The sequence below is a fragment of the Melitaea cinxia genome, chromosome 8, assembly GCF_905220565.1.
Source record: "Melitaea cinxia chromosome 8, ilMelCinx1.1, whole genome shotgun sequence".
Taxonomy (NCBI): domain Eukaryota; kingdom Metazoa; phylum Arthropoda; class Insecta; order Lepidoptera; family Nymphalidae; genus Melitaea; species Melitaea cinxia.
Genome location: NC_059401.1, coordinates 11734239 through 11750238, shown reverse-complemented (window position 1 = coordinate 11750238; position 16000 = coordinate 11734239). Strand labels below are relative to the sequence as shown.

Sequence of the window (16000 nt, the reverse complement as noted above, 5' to 3'; positions counted from 1 at the left end):
ATAACATAACACCACCTAAAAAATGAATGGCTTCTTATTGACTGCTCTAATAAAATAACAGAGCGACGCATTCAGGTGTTCTTTACTAAGCAAGGAAAGATCGCTCAGACCATTTTGAATGAAATGGAAACCATTTATAGTGAAAAGTACCACAGTAAATCAATGACTTACAAATAGCATGGTCTTTGAAACATGTTTGGGAGTCGATTGAAGGCGACCCCCGCTCAGAAGGCCGGTTGAGACGACCACATCAGACATCGTCGAAAAAGTGGAAAAAATTGAACTGGAGGACACCCGTTTGAAACATGGGTTGATGAAACACTGAGCCTGAGTCCAAACAAGAGTCCATGCAATGGCATAAAAAGGGACACCACCACCAAAGAAATTAAAAGTGTTCGAGTCGACAGGAAAGTTGATTGCTATTGTGTTTTGGGATTGTAAGGGGATAATACTAATGATTACAAAGAAAAGCGAAGGATCATACCCGAAAAATACTACGCAACCATACTAGAAATATTAAAGGAGGCATCAAGGAAAAACGTCGAAGAAAATTGACCAAGAGCATGTTGCTCTTGCAAGACAACGCACTGGTTCACAAGCAAATTACAATGGCTGCTACAGCCCTGGTCTGGTCCCAAGTAATTTTTGTTTCCCAATTTAAAAAAGACTTGAGGAATAAGAAATTTTCCCACGACAGTGGGCTAAAGGAGGTAATTTGGGGGTCATTTTAACTGAATTTTAAAAAGGAGGAGGTTTTCAATTCGATCGTATTTTTTTATGTATGTTACCTCAGAACTTTTGACTGGGTCGACCGATTTCGTTGTATTTTATTTTAACTGAAAGGTGTTGCGTGTCATTTGGTCCCATTTCAATTAATTGAAATCTGACAAGTACTTTTAGAGTTATATCTAAAATTTAATTATTAACATATGCCACTTTTATTTAACTACGTAAAATGCAGTGCCTTTTAAAAAATAAGTATAAAGCACATTGAATAGCGTAACTAAAAATAATGATAATTTTGATTTCGTTCTCTCCGGACAAACATTTTAAGGACGATCATAAATAATAAAAACGCGCAGAATCAAGAAACTCCATTTTTTCGTCGCATCAGTTAATCGTAAATTTTATGGCTTACCTTCATAACTACCAATACACATCATAAATAATAAAATATTTTGACGTGATCCGGGACACTATTCGGCGGGCTACACACAACCGATAGTTCAGTACTAATCGTCACAACTGGGCTGTAAAGTTGAAAACATTTAAAAAATATATAATAAAGTAGGTAAATAAATATTTAAGGAAAAGACCTCGATGCTTACCAATAATTAGTTGCAGTTCCATCATGCGCCTAAACGAATATGAACATCAAAACTTAAATGCTGTTGCATGCGTTCTGCATAATTTCTTGTATTGGATGGCAAGGCTTAGGGATGTAACATTCTGTAATCTACTATGATATAAGTATATTATTATTGATTTATTTCTGCTGCATTTGATGCTATTATATATTCAAGTTTTTATGTTACGTGTGAAAAAACAATGGCAAAGATTCATAAATCTAATTGTGGACATAAAGATAAGTGTAATAAGTAGATAGGTAGTAAATAGATTATATTCGTGCTAATACTAAAAGTGTAATAGCTGCCTTTATCAAAATTTTAGTTTTGTTATAGCTATAATATATAGGTATAGACCTATTTAAAAAATTCAACATTATCTAAATATTGTAAATCGGTATTACAATTTCAGAACTGACTAATACTTATACCTAATTATTTTTATGAAATATAATTGATCAAAACCGTAGGATCAAGGCATAGTGGCTGCATAGCACTGCGCTCTACAAACCTTTAATGTAAACACATTTAATAACCAGTATTTTAACCGATTTTAAAAAAGGAAGGGGTTCTCAATTCGGTTGTATTGTTTTTTAATATGTGTTACCTCATTACTTTTTACTGGGTGGTCCGATTTCAATGAATTTTTAATCGAAAGGTGGTGTTTGCTGTGTCGTCCCATTCTAATTTGATCGAGATCAGAAAAGTGAGTTCTCTGTAATAATGCGTATTTACTTGACTATTTTTCGCCGACCTACGTAGTATTAGTTGTCGGTGTAATTAAAGTCCGTTATTTTTTCGTTTGCGATCAATTACAATTATAAATTTCAAAGCTAAAAATATGACTATGAATATTCAATTCTAGCAGAACTAAAGTTAGTTTATTTTAGAGCTCAACTTTTAGTAGTTACAAGACCAACTTAGATTATTATTTGTATAAAACTTTCTAAAAACACTAAAACACTTCAAGATATTTTAGATGTCTTAACGATGTACCAAGTCAACTTTAGTCTATAATCTATATATACATTTAGTTTATTATGTAAGTACGTATAATCTATTAATTTATAATATATATTAATTTATAATATATATATCTATAATATATATAAACGCGAAAGGTCATTCATCACGAAATCTCCGAAACTATAACACCTACAAACTTGAAATTTGGCAGGTAGGCTCCTTATAAGACCTACGTCTATGCCTAAGCATCCGCTAAGAATTTTCGGATTTACGAAACTCGACCCCTAAGGGGGTGAAATGGGGGTTGCAAGTTTGTATGAACGTCCTATGAATTTGAAGTAAGAGACTTGAAATTTAGAATGTATGCTCTATAGATGATGAGAAGGTGTTCAAATAATATATCTTTAGAAATCAACTCCCTTTTGGGGTTGAATCGGGGGATGGTAGGTTAACTCACTCATCACGAAATCTCCGAAACTATAACATCTACAAACTTGAAATTTGGCAGGAAGGCTCCTTATAGAGTGTAAACATCCGCTAAGAACGGATTTTACGAAATTCAACCCCTAAGGGGATAAAACGGGGGTTGGAAGTTTGTATGAAAGTCCCATGATTTTGAAGTAAGAGACTTGAAATTTAAAATGTATGCCTTATAGATAATGAGAAGGAGTCCAAATAATCTATCTTTAGAAATCAACTCCCTTTTGGGGTTAAAACGGGGGATGGTAGGTTTACTCACTCACCACGAAACCTCCGAAACTATAACACCTAAAAACTTGAAATTTGGCAGATAGGCTCCTTATAGGGCGTAAACATTCGCTAAGAACGGGTTTTACGAAATTCGACCCCTAGAGGGGTAAAACGGGGGTTGGAAGTTTGTATGAAAGTCCTATGTTTTTGAAGTAAACGACTTGAAATTTAAAACTCCATAGATAATGAGGAGGTCTCTAAACAATGTATCTTTAGAAATCAACTCCCTTTCGGGGTTAAAACGGGGGATGGTACATTGACTCATTCATCACGAAATCTCTGAAACTATAACAGCTACAAATTTGACGTTTGATAGGTAGGTTCCTTATAGAGCGTAAACATCCGCTAAGAACAAATTTTACGAAACTCGACCCCTAAGGGGATAAAACGGGGGTTGGAAGTTTGTACGAAAGTGCTATGTTTTTGAAGTAAGAGACTTGAAATTTAAAGTGTATGCTCTATAGATGGTGAGGAGGTGTCCAAATAATGTATATTTAGAAATCAACTCCTTTTTGGGGTTAAAACGGGGGTTCGTAGGTTGACTCACTGATCACGAAATCTCCAAAACTATAACACTTAAACACTTGAAATTTACCAGGTAGGCTCCTTATAGATCGTAGACATTCGCTAAGAACGGATTTTACGAAACTCGACCCCTAAGGAAGTAAAACGGGGGTTGGAAGTTTGTATGAAAGTCTTATGTTTTTGAAGTAAGCTACTTGAAATTTAAAGTGTATACTCTATAGATGATGAAGAGGTATCCAAATAATGTATCTTTAGAAATAAATTCTCTTTTGGGGTTAAAAAAGGGGATGGTAGATTGACTCATTCATCACGAAATCTCCGAAACTATAAGAGCTACAAATTTGATATTTGACAGGTAGGTTCCTTATAAGGCGTAGACATCTACTAAGAACTGATTTTACGAAACTCGACCCTTAAAGGGGTAAAACGGGGGTTGGAAGTTTGTATGAAAGTCCTATGTTTTTGAAGTAAGAGACTTGAAATTTAAAATGTATGCTCTATAGATGATAAGAAAGTGTACAAATAATGTATCTTTAATAATAACCTCCCTTTTGGAGTTGAAATCTCCGAAACTATAACAGCTACAAACTTGACATTTGATAGGTAGGTTTCTTATAGGGCTTAAACATCCGCTAAGAACAAATTTTACGAAAATCGACTCCTAAAAGGGTGAAATGGGGGTTGCAAGTTTGTATGAACGTCCTATGATTTTGAAGTAAGAGACTTGAAATTTAAAATGTATGTTCCATAGATGGTGAGGAGGTCTCTAAACAATGTATTTTTAGAAATCAACTCCCTTTCGGAGTTAAAACGGGGGGTGGTACATTGACTCATTCATCACGAAATCCCCGAAACTATAACAGCTACAAATTTGATATTTGATAGGTAGGTTCCTTATAGAGCGTAAACATCCGCTAAGAACAAATTTTACGAAACTCAACCCATAAGGGGATAAAACGGGGGTTGGGAATATGTATGAAAGTTCTATGTCTTTGAAGTAAGAGACTTGAAATTTAAAATATATGTTCTATAGATGGTGAGGAGGTGTCCAAATAATACATCGTAATCTATATATATAAAAGGGAAAGGTCACTGACTCACTCATCACGAGAACCCAAAAACAGCTGGAAGGTCCATCCATCTAGGATGGATAACGATGAAATTTGGCAGGGAGGTAGATTATAGTTAGTAGATAATAGTAGTAGAGTAGAGAGATTTAGCGATATTCCACCGCTAAGGGGGTTTAATTGGGGTTTGATAGTTTGTATGAAACATATACAGCCTGAAAATAAAACTAAAAATGTGGTGTATAGAGAGGTTTTATAAAAACAAGTATTAAATTATACTAAATTGTGCCTTTTAAAAAGTTACTCAGTGTGATAAGCATTTCAAGTGACTAAATAAAAAAAATGCGTTAAACATCTTAATAGTAATGCATATCTTCATAACCACGCGGATGTAGTCGCGGGCAACAGTTAGTGTATTATAAAACAGTCCCCAAAAGTGTATGTGATCGATTTCCTCAAAATCTACTGAACGGATTTTCATGCGGTTCAAGAGGAAGGTTTACGGAACGGCTAAGCCGATTATAATGAGAGTTTAACTGGAAGTGTGCCGGGAAAACTTTGTGACACACTGATTTCAACGCGGGCGAAGCCGCGGGCACAGCTAGTTAATTTATAATAATAAGAACACAGTGTTTCTCAAGCTTTTATTTTACTGTTTTTTATTTCTATTTAATTTAATTTAATTTAGGGCTTTCCATTTGTGTATCTATTAGCTATGTGTATTTTTCTTATGTTGTATAGTAAAAACTTGACTCCATGATAAAAACAAACTATGAATTTAGTTTCTGTCCTTTGTTTATCTGACATAGTTCACATGTCCGAATAATTGTACAAGTTTTGTTGGAAGGTACTATGAAGGTAACTATGAGGATAATAAAACCAAATATAAAATAAATATAAATTAGATATTTTTTTTAAATGGATTACATGAGTTCTAAAGACATCATTCTTAAATATTATTTATAGTATTGTCAGCGTATTTCTTACGTAGTTATTTTTGTTTTTATTTTACTTTTATTTTTATTCGGATAACAAATGATTATTAAAAAGTGTTTGTTTCAATTTTATCTCAAGCTTCCCTAAATACGATATAGGTTATTATAGGGTGTATAGGGAACATACCTAACTGCTGTGTGGTTACGGCAGTATAGAATATAACTACCCGCTCTCTTTCCGTGGGTGTCGTAAGAGGAGTATAAGGGATAACACGACCACCCATAACACGATTACACTACCACCTTGGAATTGATAAAACCGACCGATACCCATCCAACTGCTGGCTTTCAAATACACAGGCCGAAGATGGGCGGCCACCTCTTCGGTGCACTATTCCCGACTACGGCAGCGGTCGCGTTAACGTTGGGGAAGAGGGTGCTAGGAATCACCGGGTACTGGAGGCTGCCAAACAACACTACACCTATTGTTTTCTAATGTTTACGTGAATTTCACTCATTATTATAAAACAATTTTTTCGGGAGGACTCCCATCAAACCACGATAAAATCCGAAAAAGTTGTTTCATTATAATGAGTGAAATTCGCGTAAACATTAGCTAACTATTCAAGTAAGTCATTAAATACTAAGAAAATTATTAAAAAATTTATTACTTGTATAATAAGGATTACTATGAAATGAGAATAAGAACGGGTTCAATAATTTTTATCCCCAGAATTCCTATAGCAGTACCTACTAGTAAGCAACCTTTCATTAAGGGTAAAAAAATATGTAAGTAAGTAGTTCCGTAAATTGTCGCAATATTGTTATTGCTGTCACGTCATTAAATGCGAACCTGCAGTCGGTGATATAAGTAAACAACGCGATTACTTTTTGCTTACTTATTTTCTAATTAAGATTCTAAAAGCTTTATCAACCAGTAACGTCAATTTTACTTAATTTTGAATTCCTATTTAATGGGATTCCACTTTTCTAAATCAAATAACTAAATCATTTCATTTACTAAAGTCATATAAACACCTAATAAAATTACCCAAAGTGGCTTTATTTATATAAGTATAGGTATCCATACACATCACATACACGATTCAACTATTGCACGATTTCAATTATTTTAGATTTTTTTTTTTGTTTGTAATGTACAAATTAGTTTCTTTTTTATAAAAGTGATATGATAATATTATATAATAAAGATTCTACATATTAAAATGTGAAATGTGCAACTATGAATATGTTTAACATATTTTATCCGGTGGTCCAAGTTCGTCTTTACTTTGTACTTTGACGTAAAAATGCATAATAACTATATGTAGTGCGAATTATCTGAAACAAATAAACGTGCTAATTAAACAATTTTACAATTTTGGTTTTATAATAATAACATTTTATACAAACGAATCGTTATGCATACAGTTGAATGCGTTTATTATGCTTATTTGCATATTAAATCCAATTTTGCCACTCGCCGTGTTTTAAACCCTACATTTAAAAACATACTTGCATAACGAATATTTTAATACTAAAAAATATAGATGTAATGCCAATTTGTTTTTAGCAGGATCAATATTAAAGTAAATCGTTACCAAAAAATTACAGAATTACAGAAAAAAAAATATTTTGATATCATTAAAAATAAAAGATATGTATATTTAGCAAAATTATCAGCCGCATCTTTTTATTGGAAGAAGTTTGATAAAGTACCTATTTTAGTAATTGTAAGACAATCAAATATGAAATATGTGATATAATAATTCCAGTACGTACCTAGTTACTTTCTGTGTTTGTACATTTAAAAAAAAACTTTCCTTAATAAAAGACGGTATCTAAAGAGGGTTTATTACCTGAATAAAAGAGGATAAATTGAGTGAATTAAAAGGCCCAGCACTAATTTTGTAGCAACGAGACATTCCTACACACAATATGGCTATTTCGCGTCGCACATTCACACTGAGGCACCAGATCGCTGAACAGAACGGACCTCTGCCATTAGGAACAGAACTCTGTAAATAATAAAGGTAGTAAATACTTTTTAAAATGAAGAATACAAATATTCAAAAGAAAAAATTACAACCTAAGTTAATACTAAAAAGCTGTTAATTAAATTTTCTGAAAGGAACATTATCCTTCAGTTACATAACGAAGAAGATTCTAGTATAGAGAGAAACATAAAATTCACCATTTAGTAACCGTAATAATAGGTCATCAAAGATTCTGGGGTTCATAGTGTAAGGGTTTATATTATAATGAAAACTTAACGCGCTCTTCAAATCACGTAACATGACGTGGAATGGATGGTAAAGACAAAAAATCTACACCTCGAAGCATGTACTTATACACATAAAAATAAACGGTGGTATTTTTGTTTATTTAATGTATGTAGTAATGTAGATAAAATTACGGAAACGTGAGTGGGCTTTTTAGAAAATAATCAACAAATTATACATATATCAGTTAAAACGAATGACCGAACCGCAGTGTATGCTTTAATCAACTGAATTGTAATTATATGAAAATAGCTTTTACCCGCGGCTTCCCTCGCATTTCATTTTTTAAAAGTATTCTATATTATTTCTTATACCTCCAAGAATATGTGTACAAAGTTTCATGATGATCGCTTAAGTAGTTTTCTCGTGAAAACGTAACAAACAAACTTATATTCACATTTATAATATTAATAGGGATACGAAAATATGTAATGGTTCCCAGGGTATGGAGGCAATTCGTACTACTGAAATGCTGATCAAGCGTTCTCTCCTCGGTCGTTTGCTTCATTGCTGAAGGTCGTGTCCACTAGGATCCAGGGTCTGGGTCACGATCTCTGTATATTTTCTCCAGTCCGTCCTGTCCTCTGCTATCCTCAGGGCTGCGGTCACTTGGAGACCCGTGAGGTTGGTAACTTGGTCCGACCACCGTGTGGCACAGCGGCCACTTGGTCTTTTCCCGTCTACTTTGCCAAGCACCATCAGCTTGTCTAAGCTGTCAGGCTGCCTTCGCGCTATATGACTAAAATAACGGAGGACACGCTGGTAGAAAATACTTGACAGTCTCTTTTTTATGTATATTTTTTCAGAATCGAGACATTGGTTCTCCTGGCCGTTCACGGTATACGCAGCATTCTTCGCCAGCACATTTCGAACGCGTCGATCTTCTTCCTCTCCGGGGAGCATTGTCCAGGATTCTGAGCCATAAAGGAAAATGGAGAATACCAGAGTCTGAACGAGTCGTTTTTTTCGTTTTATTAGATAATTTCCTGTTCTGCCATATTCGGGTCAGTTTGCTCATTGCAGACTTGGCCATTTGGGGTCGTCAACGGATCTCATTTTCACAACCTCCTTGGTCAGTCAGTAATGAGCCGAGATATAAAAACTCGGACAAATTCAAGGTCAAAGTCAAAAAAGTCAAGGTCAAACGTTACGTAGCTTCTATTATCCTCTAGTCTTGACCCAACTGATATTTCCTTAAATGTTTCTTGTTTTTTTTTTTTAATAGTAGTTCCAATAATGTACTATTTCATTTTAAACTGACCCTTCTAAGTTCGTTAGAGACATTTTTCACTGACTATGGGGTGAAGGGCTGTAAAACTCAAGTTACGACACATGTAATAAAATAAATTATTATAAAAATGACATTGTTTAAATGTTAGAAGGAAAAAAGTATTTATGTTTCACATTCTGAGTATACAGTACACGCTCATAAAAGCCCGGTTACTATGTTAAAATAAAAAACGATAAGCTTTACCTACGAATGGAATTATGATTATAGGAACCAGACTGGCGAAAGTCAATAATACGATTAATACCATACGTGAAGTTCGTACTCTATCAAAGTTCACACCTCATTTAATACTGCGTTTCCGTAATGACAGAACAGGAACAATTGAGTTATCGAAGCGCCCATATATTGAAGAAGAGATATTAAGTGCGTGATGCTAGCATGCTCCTATAAGAAAAAAGTGATTATTTCATTTGAGTACTTATTTGTCTTTGTTATAAAACCTAACTTTCAATTATCATCACTTCAGCCTATCGCAGTCCACTGCTGGATATAGGCCTCCACAAGTTTACGCCAAAAGTGGCGTGAAAATAAAATTTCATGAAAATAAAAAAAGGAAAACAAAACAAGCTGGACAATAAAACCGAACAAAAAAAAACTTGTTTTCATATTAAACTAATGAATAACCAATATAATGCATATCTCACCGAATTAAGCTGAACCGCAACTGAACACAGTGTGAGGGCAGTCACGAAAAAGTATATGCCCAAAATATTATGAATTAAACTATCAAGTTCGTGAATTGTCCTAAAATAAAATTGAAATGAAAAAATCTTTCACAGCTCAATCAAAATATTGTTGAAAATTTTAAAAAACTTACTTTATTAGCAAAACATGAAAACGATGGCATTTCTTTATTCTGTATAACGCGCGTTCGTCTCTTCTAGTAGATATGTCGCATGATTTCCCTTTACCACCTATTAGCTCGCTATAATCATGTAAACATGAAAACTGACCGCGAATAAAAATCATCAAACCTATAGCTGTTACATCATATACTATATGGACACGTACACAGTAAAATGCAGCAACCATTTCCATAAAAATTGTTATGATGTAGGCGAACGTATATCTGTCTAAAGGATACCATCCTGGTAATATGTGAGGAATACTTTTAACAGGTTGACCGGTGTACAAATATATTCCGTATTCAAGAAATGGTGACACCACATACACAATCGCTGTGAAAATATAAATTTGCGACAAACGATTTGAAACTAAAAAAAAATTCTTTGTATAAGAATCAATGTGTTTACTAAAATTGTTTTCATTTTCGTCATCTGATTCATATTCGTAAGGAGTATAGCTGTTGTTCAACTGCTCGTATTCCAAAGACGACGCCTGGGTGATAATGGAACGCCAACATTTTTCGTTCCAAAACAGTGACCACATTTTCAGAAACCCGATAGTGCAAAATGGTAATACGCTGAAGCAAGCATATAGTTTCTTTGCGTTGTCTGTGGCCATAACAACTGCTATCATTTGGGTTAAATTCGTTATTAGAAAACAAAGTATACATATTTTAGCCAACCCGTAAATGCCATAAATTTTCGGACCATACCAAAGGCCTATTGAATGGATACTTTGCAAAATAATATTTTTGCAGCTAACACTTCCATGGTAGGACCAAAAGAAGTCTTTAAAAAATACAAAAACCCGGTTCATTCTTATAAGGTCACTTTTGTTATAATATGTTGATTATAAAACAAGACTGCACTGAGTCAGCAGTCGTGATAGTCTGTAGCTTGATAGGTATAAAATTATATAATAGCTACTAGTTACAGATTTCTTCAATAATTGCGCTGTAATTTTGTAATTAGTTTGTCAGCTACAACGCTGTCAAATACTTGTTTTAATGTGTGTATTTTTTACAAATATTCATTTATTTAGTGTTATTTTTCACAAGTTTTGTTCACAAAGAGTACCTATATAAACTATATAATACATACTACATGTAATACGTATAGAGTACAATTACGTCTAGCTAGATGGGTAACTATAGAGCATAACTACAATTGTAATATCTGAATAAATATTATAAATGACTTAGATATAAAAATTTAAAAATTAAAGGGCGACTTAATAAAAACTGGTCTTAAACGTATATCGGCCAGATATATATATATATAAATTTCGTGTCACGATGTATGTGGGCAACTTGGGAGATAAGGTAGTTTTATCTCAATTGGACCCAGTAGGTGGCACTGCTATCGGTATGTAACTCCGAAACTACTGAACCAACTTTTATCAAATTTTGTAAGCATCTGTAATTTGGTCCAACTTGGGAGATAGGGTAGTTTTTATCTCAATTGGACCCGGTAGGTGACGCTGCTATCGGTATGTAAGCAACCAAATTTGGTAGCTATTTTCCGGACAGGACAACGTCTGCGGGGTCCGGTAGTGTTTGCTATAAATAATTAAGGATTAAGCTCCAATCCTTCTCCTACATCGAGAAATAGTTCCTATGTCCAGCAGTGGGATGTTACAGGCACAATGCGATGCGATTTAAATTTAAATAGGAAGACAGCAGTGTTTTGGCTACAGCTCGTGTACGTCAAAAGCAAAATCACTACAGGCACATTTTATGATAGCATCAATGAATATCTTAATGATGAAAATGGCACGGGACTGAAAAAAGCTCGACCAGGCTATGTCTATGACCCGCCATGTAAATAGCACAGACACAATATTGTAAGCAGGTGTCATGTGGTGATTTCAGTACACACGAATGGCTGTCTCGTGTTTATCCTGATAATTTCATGGTTATACTGTTACGTTTTTTGTCTTGTATATGACTTTAGATTTTAAAAAAGTACCGAGAGTTTTTCCTCAGACTTTTTTTCTTTCAGCCTACATTATTGTCCTCGTGATTTTTTATTTAAATAAGCAGTTCATATTTTATATTATTATGTCGGTAAAATCGGAAAATATTATTCATATTTTATCAATATGTAGTTCGTATTTAAATATGATTTCCAATAATTGTGTTTGCTCGCAAACGAAAAAAAACCGACTTCAATTACATCGACGAGTAATAATACAACGTAGATCGACGAAAAAATACTCAAGTAACTGCGCGTTATCAAAGTTTACTCAAAAAGTAGTTATCAGATCTCAATGAAATTTATATGTGACCACATGACAAACATCAGCTTTCGATTAAATTAAAAATTATTAAAATCGGTACACCCAGTAAAAAGTTATTGCGGATTTTCAAGAAGTTCCCTCGATTTCTCAGGGATCCCATTATCAGATCCTGGTTTCCTTATCATGGTACTAAACTAAGGATATCTTCTTTCCAACAAAAAAAGAATTATCAAAATCGGTACATCCAGTAGAAAGTTATGCGGTATAATACAACGTAGGTCGACGAAAAAAGTTTAATAAGTTTGTAATGTACCTAATGTTAAAATGTAAATTTTTTTTATTAATTAATATTTTTGCTACCTTAATTTTCTTTTGTTTTTATGTTTTTTTGTGAATGATATTTTTTGACGTTTGTTAAGTATGTGTAATTTACCTTATGGCGGAATAAAAAATTTCAGTCTCTCTTCATTGTCACATTACATCTACTCAAGCAAATTTAATATTTTTACGACGCCGTTGATGCTGTGATTTATTGATTATTTAAATCAATTATTAAAACAACTAATTATTATTGCAAAAATATTGAACTTAAAAAGAATACTTTGAAGAAAACGATATTAAAGTAGCTTTATTACACATTACATCTCTTTTCAATTAAATCATGCACATTTACTATCTCTTTTTAATGAAAAGCTAAAGCTGTTATAATACATAGCCATCCAGCTCAAAAAATATATGTTATTCATTTCTTTAAGTAAATCACGCTGTATAAGTATTTTAATTGAATATGGAAACTCAGTTATCGAAGTTACAAAAGAAAACTTTTTAATTACCTAATTCTTTCAAAGTTTCGTAATTATTATCTTCAATATGGTTAACAAATATTAAAGGTTCCATGTTATAACAAGGTAATTCATTATTATGATCATTCATCAACGTCACAATGTAATTTCTGTATTCGTTTAAAGTCATTAGACGATCTCTTTGGTTGTTAGTGTTCTTGTGGTTCAATCGTTGCCATCTATGACATTTTGGAATTAGACTGTATTCTCAGATTAGCTTGATCCAACAAACGTATGAAGCTTTCTAAATAATTACTTTTAAAAAAATGGTGTCTTTGAGATATAAATTATTTGATGAATCGCTGATAATGTGTTAGGTCCCTTGTAATTGAAAAGTTTGTAAACGCGGGAACGTAAAGCAAATATCTTATTTTTTGAACAGAACCTTCTTTAGGCGCATGAGGGTAAAATTTTTACGGATTGAACGGCAACGTTTTAATGAAAAGGTAACGTTTTTGTCGAAGGCGCTGGAACGGAAATCTAAAGCTTTAGATTTTTATACATATAAACGTCACTTAAAAATTAGTTTGTACTAACGTTTTATGTATGTATACTGTTCTGAAATGTGTACTTTGTATACACGCACTTTTTGTTTTTAAAGCAATGATGATTCACACTAATATTGACATTTATGACTTTTTTTTTTGTTTCCTTATATCCTGGAAGGTTCTGAATTTTAAAATAAAAAAGAAAAAATACCTTGAAAAGTAATATTAACATATTACTTGTATCCAATGAACACGTGGTAATTATTAGGGGGACTAACTACGTAGCGACCTTCTCCGCCTACACTCTGACTAAATGCTATAAATTTTCGAGAAACACGTGACCTTCCTGGAATCGATATTGAACGACGTTTATCTTGAGTTAATGCTTATAATTTTGATACGATTTTGGGTATATGATATATTTTGAAGCCGATATACTTTACAACAAAGATTTAAATCGTTGCTTTACAATGTTTATGAATATCATATGGCCCTAGCCGGACTCTGAGCACTTAGGTATGATGGAACTTTCGTAGGACTAATGGTTATATGTTCGTATTATACAAGTGTAATTTAATAAGAACTAAGCCTCATGGATTGGATACATGCCCAAACTTTTATTAGAGAGTAATGAGAATCTAATGGTAGTATTATAAAATAGCCATCTCGTATATGTTGTGTATCTTGAACGTATCTCCAAAATACATTTCATCTTTATTATAAGATATATTTAGAACTCTTCATTTACATATTCATATAATTTTGAGACCAGAAAAGGGGACAACGTTTAAAAACTTTTACTTTTAATATGGCTGTTATAAAATTTTCTGTTTATTCAGTTGTTATTATTTGTGTACTAAGAATCTAAAATCTTCAATACTTAAAAATTCACTGACACCTCCCTAAAAACACTTCAATTCTATATAATTTGTTCCACGTAACGTTTTCACTCGAACTTAATTTAATGATGTGAATATTTATAATAGCAGTCACAACACTTAATACTTTCGTAGGTAAATCAGCTGGTTTGTGATGAGAAATGATAATAAACAAACAATGTAGTCAAGAAAATGGAGTTGAACTTAGCTACTGAACAAAGTAACTACGAAATTTCTTTTAATTCTCATTTTGTTTTTGCTAATAATTTAACCGTTTTAGTTCGTCACTCTTAAACTTTTTATTTTTGACGAAAATATTCGCTGATAAGTGATTAGTGATAACGTACACGTTCAATGATATAAAACATACCTTTATTTCGTCGACTCATGCAAAACAAAAACAAATACTCGCCGTTAAGTATTAACAAATACTCGCAGTAATTCCTTATATTATTATACGTATATGAACTCTGATTAGGATTGAAAGTTATAAGCGAGTATATAAAACAATATAAATATATAAATAAAAGCAAATTTCCGGCACGGTTTTCTATCCTATAACCAATTTTTGGATCTGCTGTGCACTCTAATGGTTTGTAACATTTGTTGAAATTCAATTCAGTAGACTTATTTTGCCTATCAATTAGGAACAAACGACTATATATTTAAGATATTAGAAGGCTTTTAGGAAACGAGTACTAAGACAAATCTCGTAATTATTTATTTATTAAGTTTTAGATGTTTAATATTACTACGTAATAAACATGATAAACTTTCCTTTGAAAATCGTAATTGGAATTTTATTACTTCACTTTTTCTATTTGTTAAAAATTTCATATCTACTAAGTAAAATATCAAATCAAATTGAGAAAATGAACTAAATTAACAAAATACCTGCATAGCATTAGGTATATATATACAGCTTAAGTCCAAAATGTCCTCAAAATAGTTTTAAACAAATACAATCATAAGAATGTTCTAGAATATTGAAATTATTGAAAATTTGTTATGAGCACATAACAGTGTGTGTTGTGTTTCTGCTATTACGCTGATTAGCTCCTTAGAAGGGGTGGGGGTAAAATCAACAAGGCGCATGTAATACTCGTGCTGTTGCCTGTGTGAAGGCTGATGTAACCGCTAACCACTAGGTGGACCATACCTTATATAGCCCCTTGTGGAGGAAAATAATTAATCTGATCCAATCTTCTGAAAAACATTCATTTTTATACTTACAAATTAATATTATTGTATCGTTATCTCCCCACGGAGGTTCTGTGGAAGAGATCGCTGTTTATCGATAAGACCGCCCGTTGTACATTTCTTTTTGTGTATTGTTTTATAAAATCTAAACTTCTTTTTATGTGTACAACAAAAAGTTAATTATTACTATTTTTATTATTAGTAGTGTATTGGAAATTCACAACACACTCTATATCCTCAAACTATAAACGACCATAATTTACTACGAGTACTCTCCCTACGACGCAATTATCTAATAAAATTATCATAGCGTTGTTTTGCGAAAGCCACCCTTTTCATGTAACAA

The 16000-nt window shown here is 32.9% G+C and overlaps 1 protein-coding gene across 1 annotated transcript; it reads right to left on the bottom strand.

The window, feature by feature from the left end:
• Window positions 1–6633: 6633 nt before the first annotated feature.
• LOC123656016 (odorant receptor Or2-like) lies at window positions 6634–10824 on the bottom strand. Its single transcript, XM_045591739.1, has 5 exons — window positions 9980–10824; window positions 9807–9906; window positions 9442–9546; window positions 7449–7607; window positions 6634–6930 (listed from the first exon to the last, which is right to left on the bottom strand). Exons 1-5 carry the CDS (start codon window positions 10822–10824, stop codon window positions 6877–6879), a joined length of 1263 nt encoding a protein of 420 aa, XP_045447695.1. The 3' UTR covers window positions 6634–6876.
• Window positions 10825–16000: the final 5176 nt, after the last annotated feature.

What these genes read in the sequence shown, in the direction of transcription:
- LOC123656016 (XM_045591739.1), bottom strand. Translation starts at nt 10,824, where the DNA reads ATGAACCGGGTTTTTGTATTTTTTAAAGACTTCTTTTGGTCCTACCAT. An exon ending in TTTCATGTTTTGCTAATAAA is followed by an intron (nt 9,907 to 9,979) that starts GTAAGTTTTTTA and finishes ATTTTATTTTAG; the next exon opens with GACAATTCACGAACTTGATA. An exon ending in TTGCGGTTCAGCTTAATTCG is followed by an intron (nt 9,547 to 9,806) that starts GTGAGATATGCA and finishes TTTTTCTTATAG; the next exon opens with GAGCATGCTAGCATCACGCA.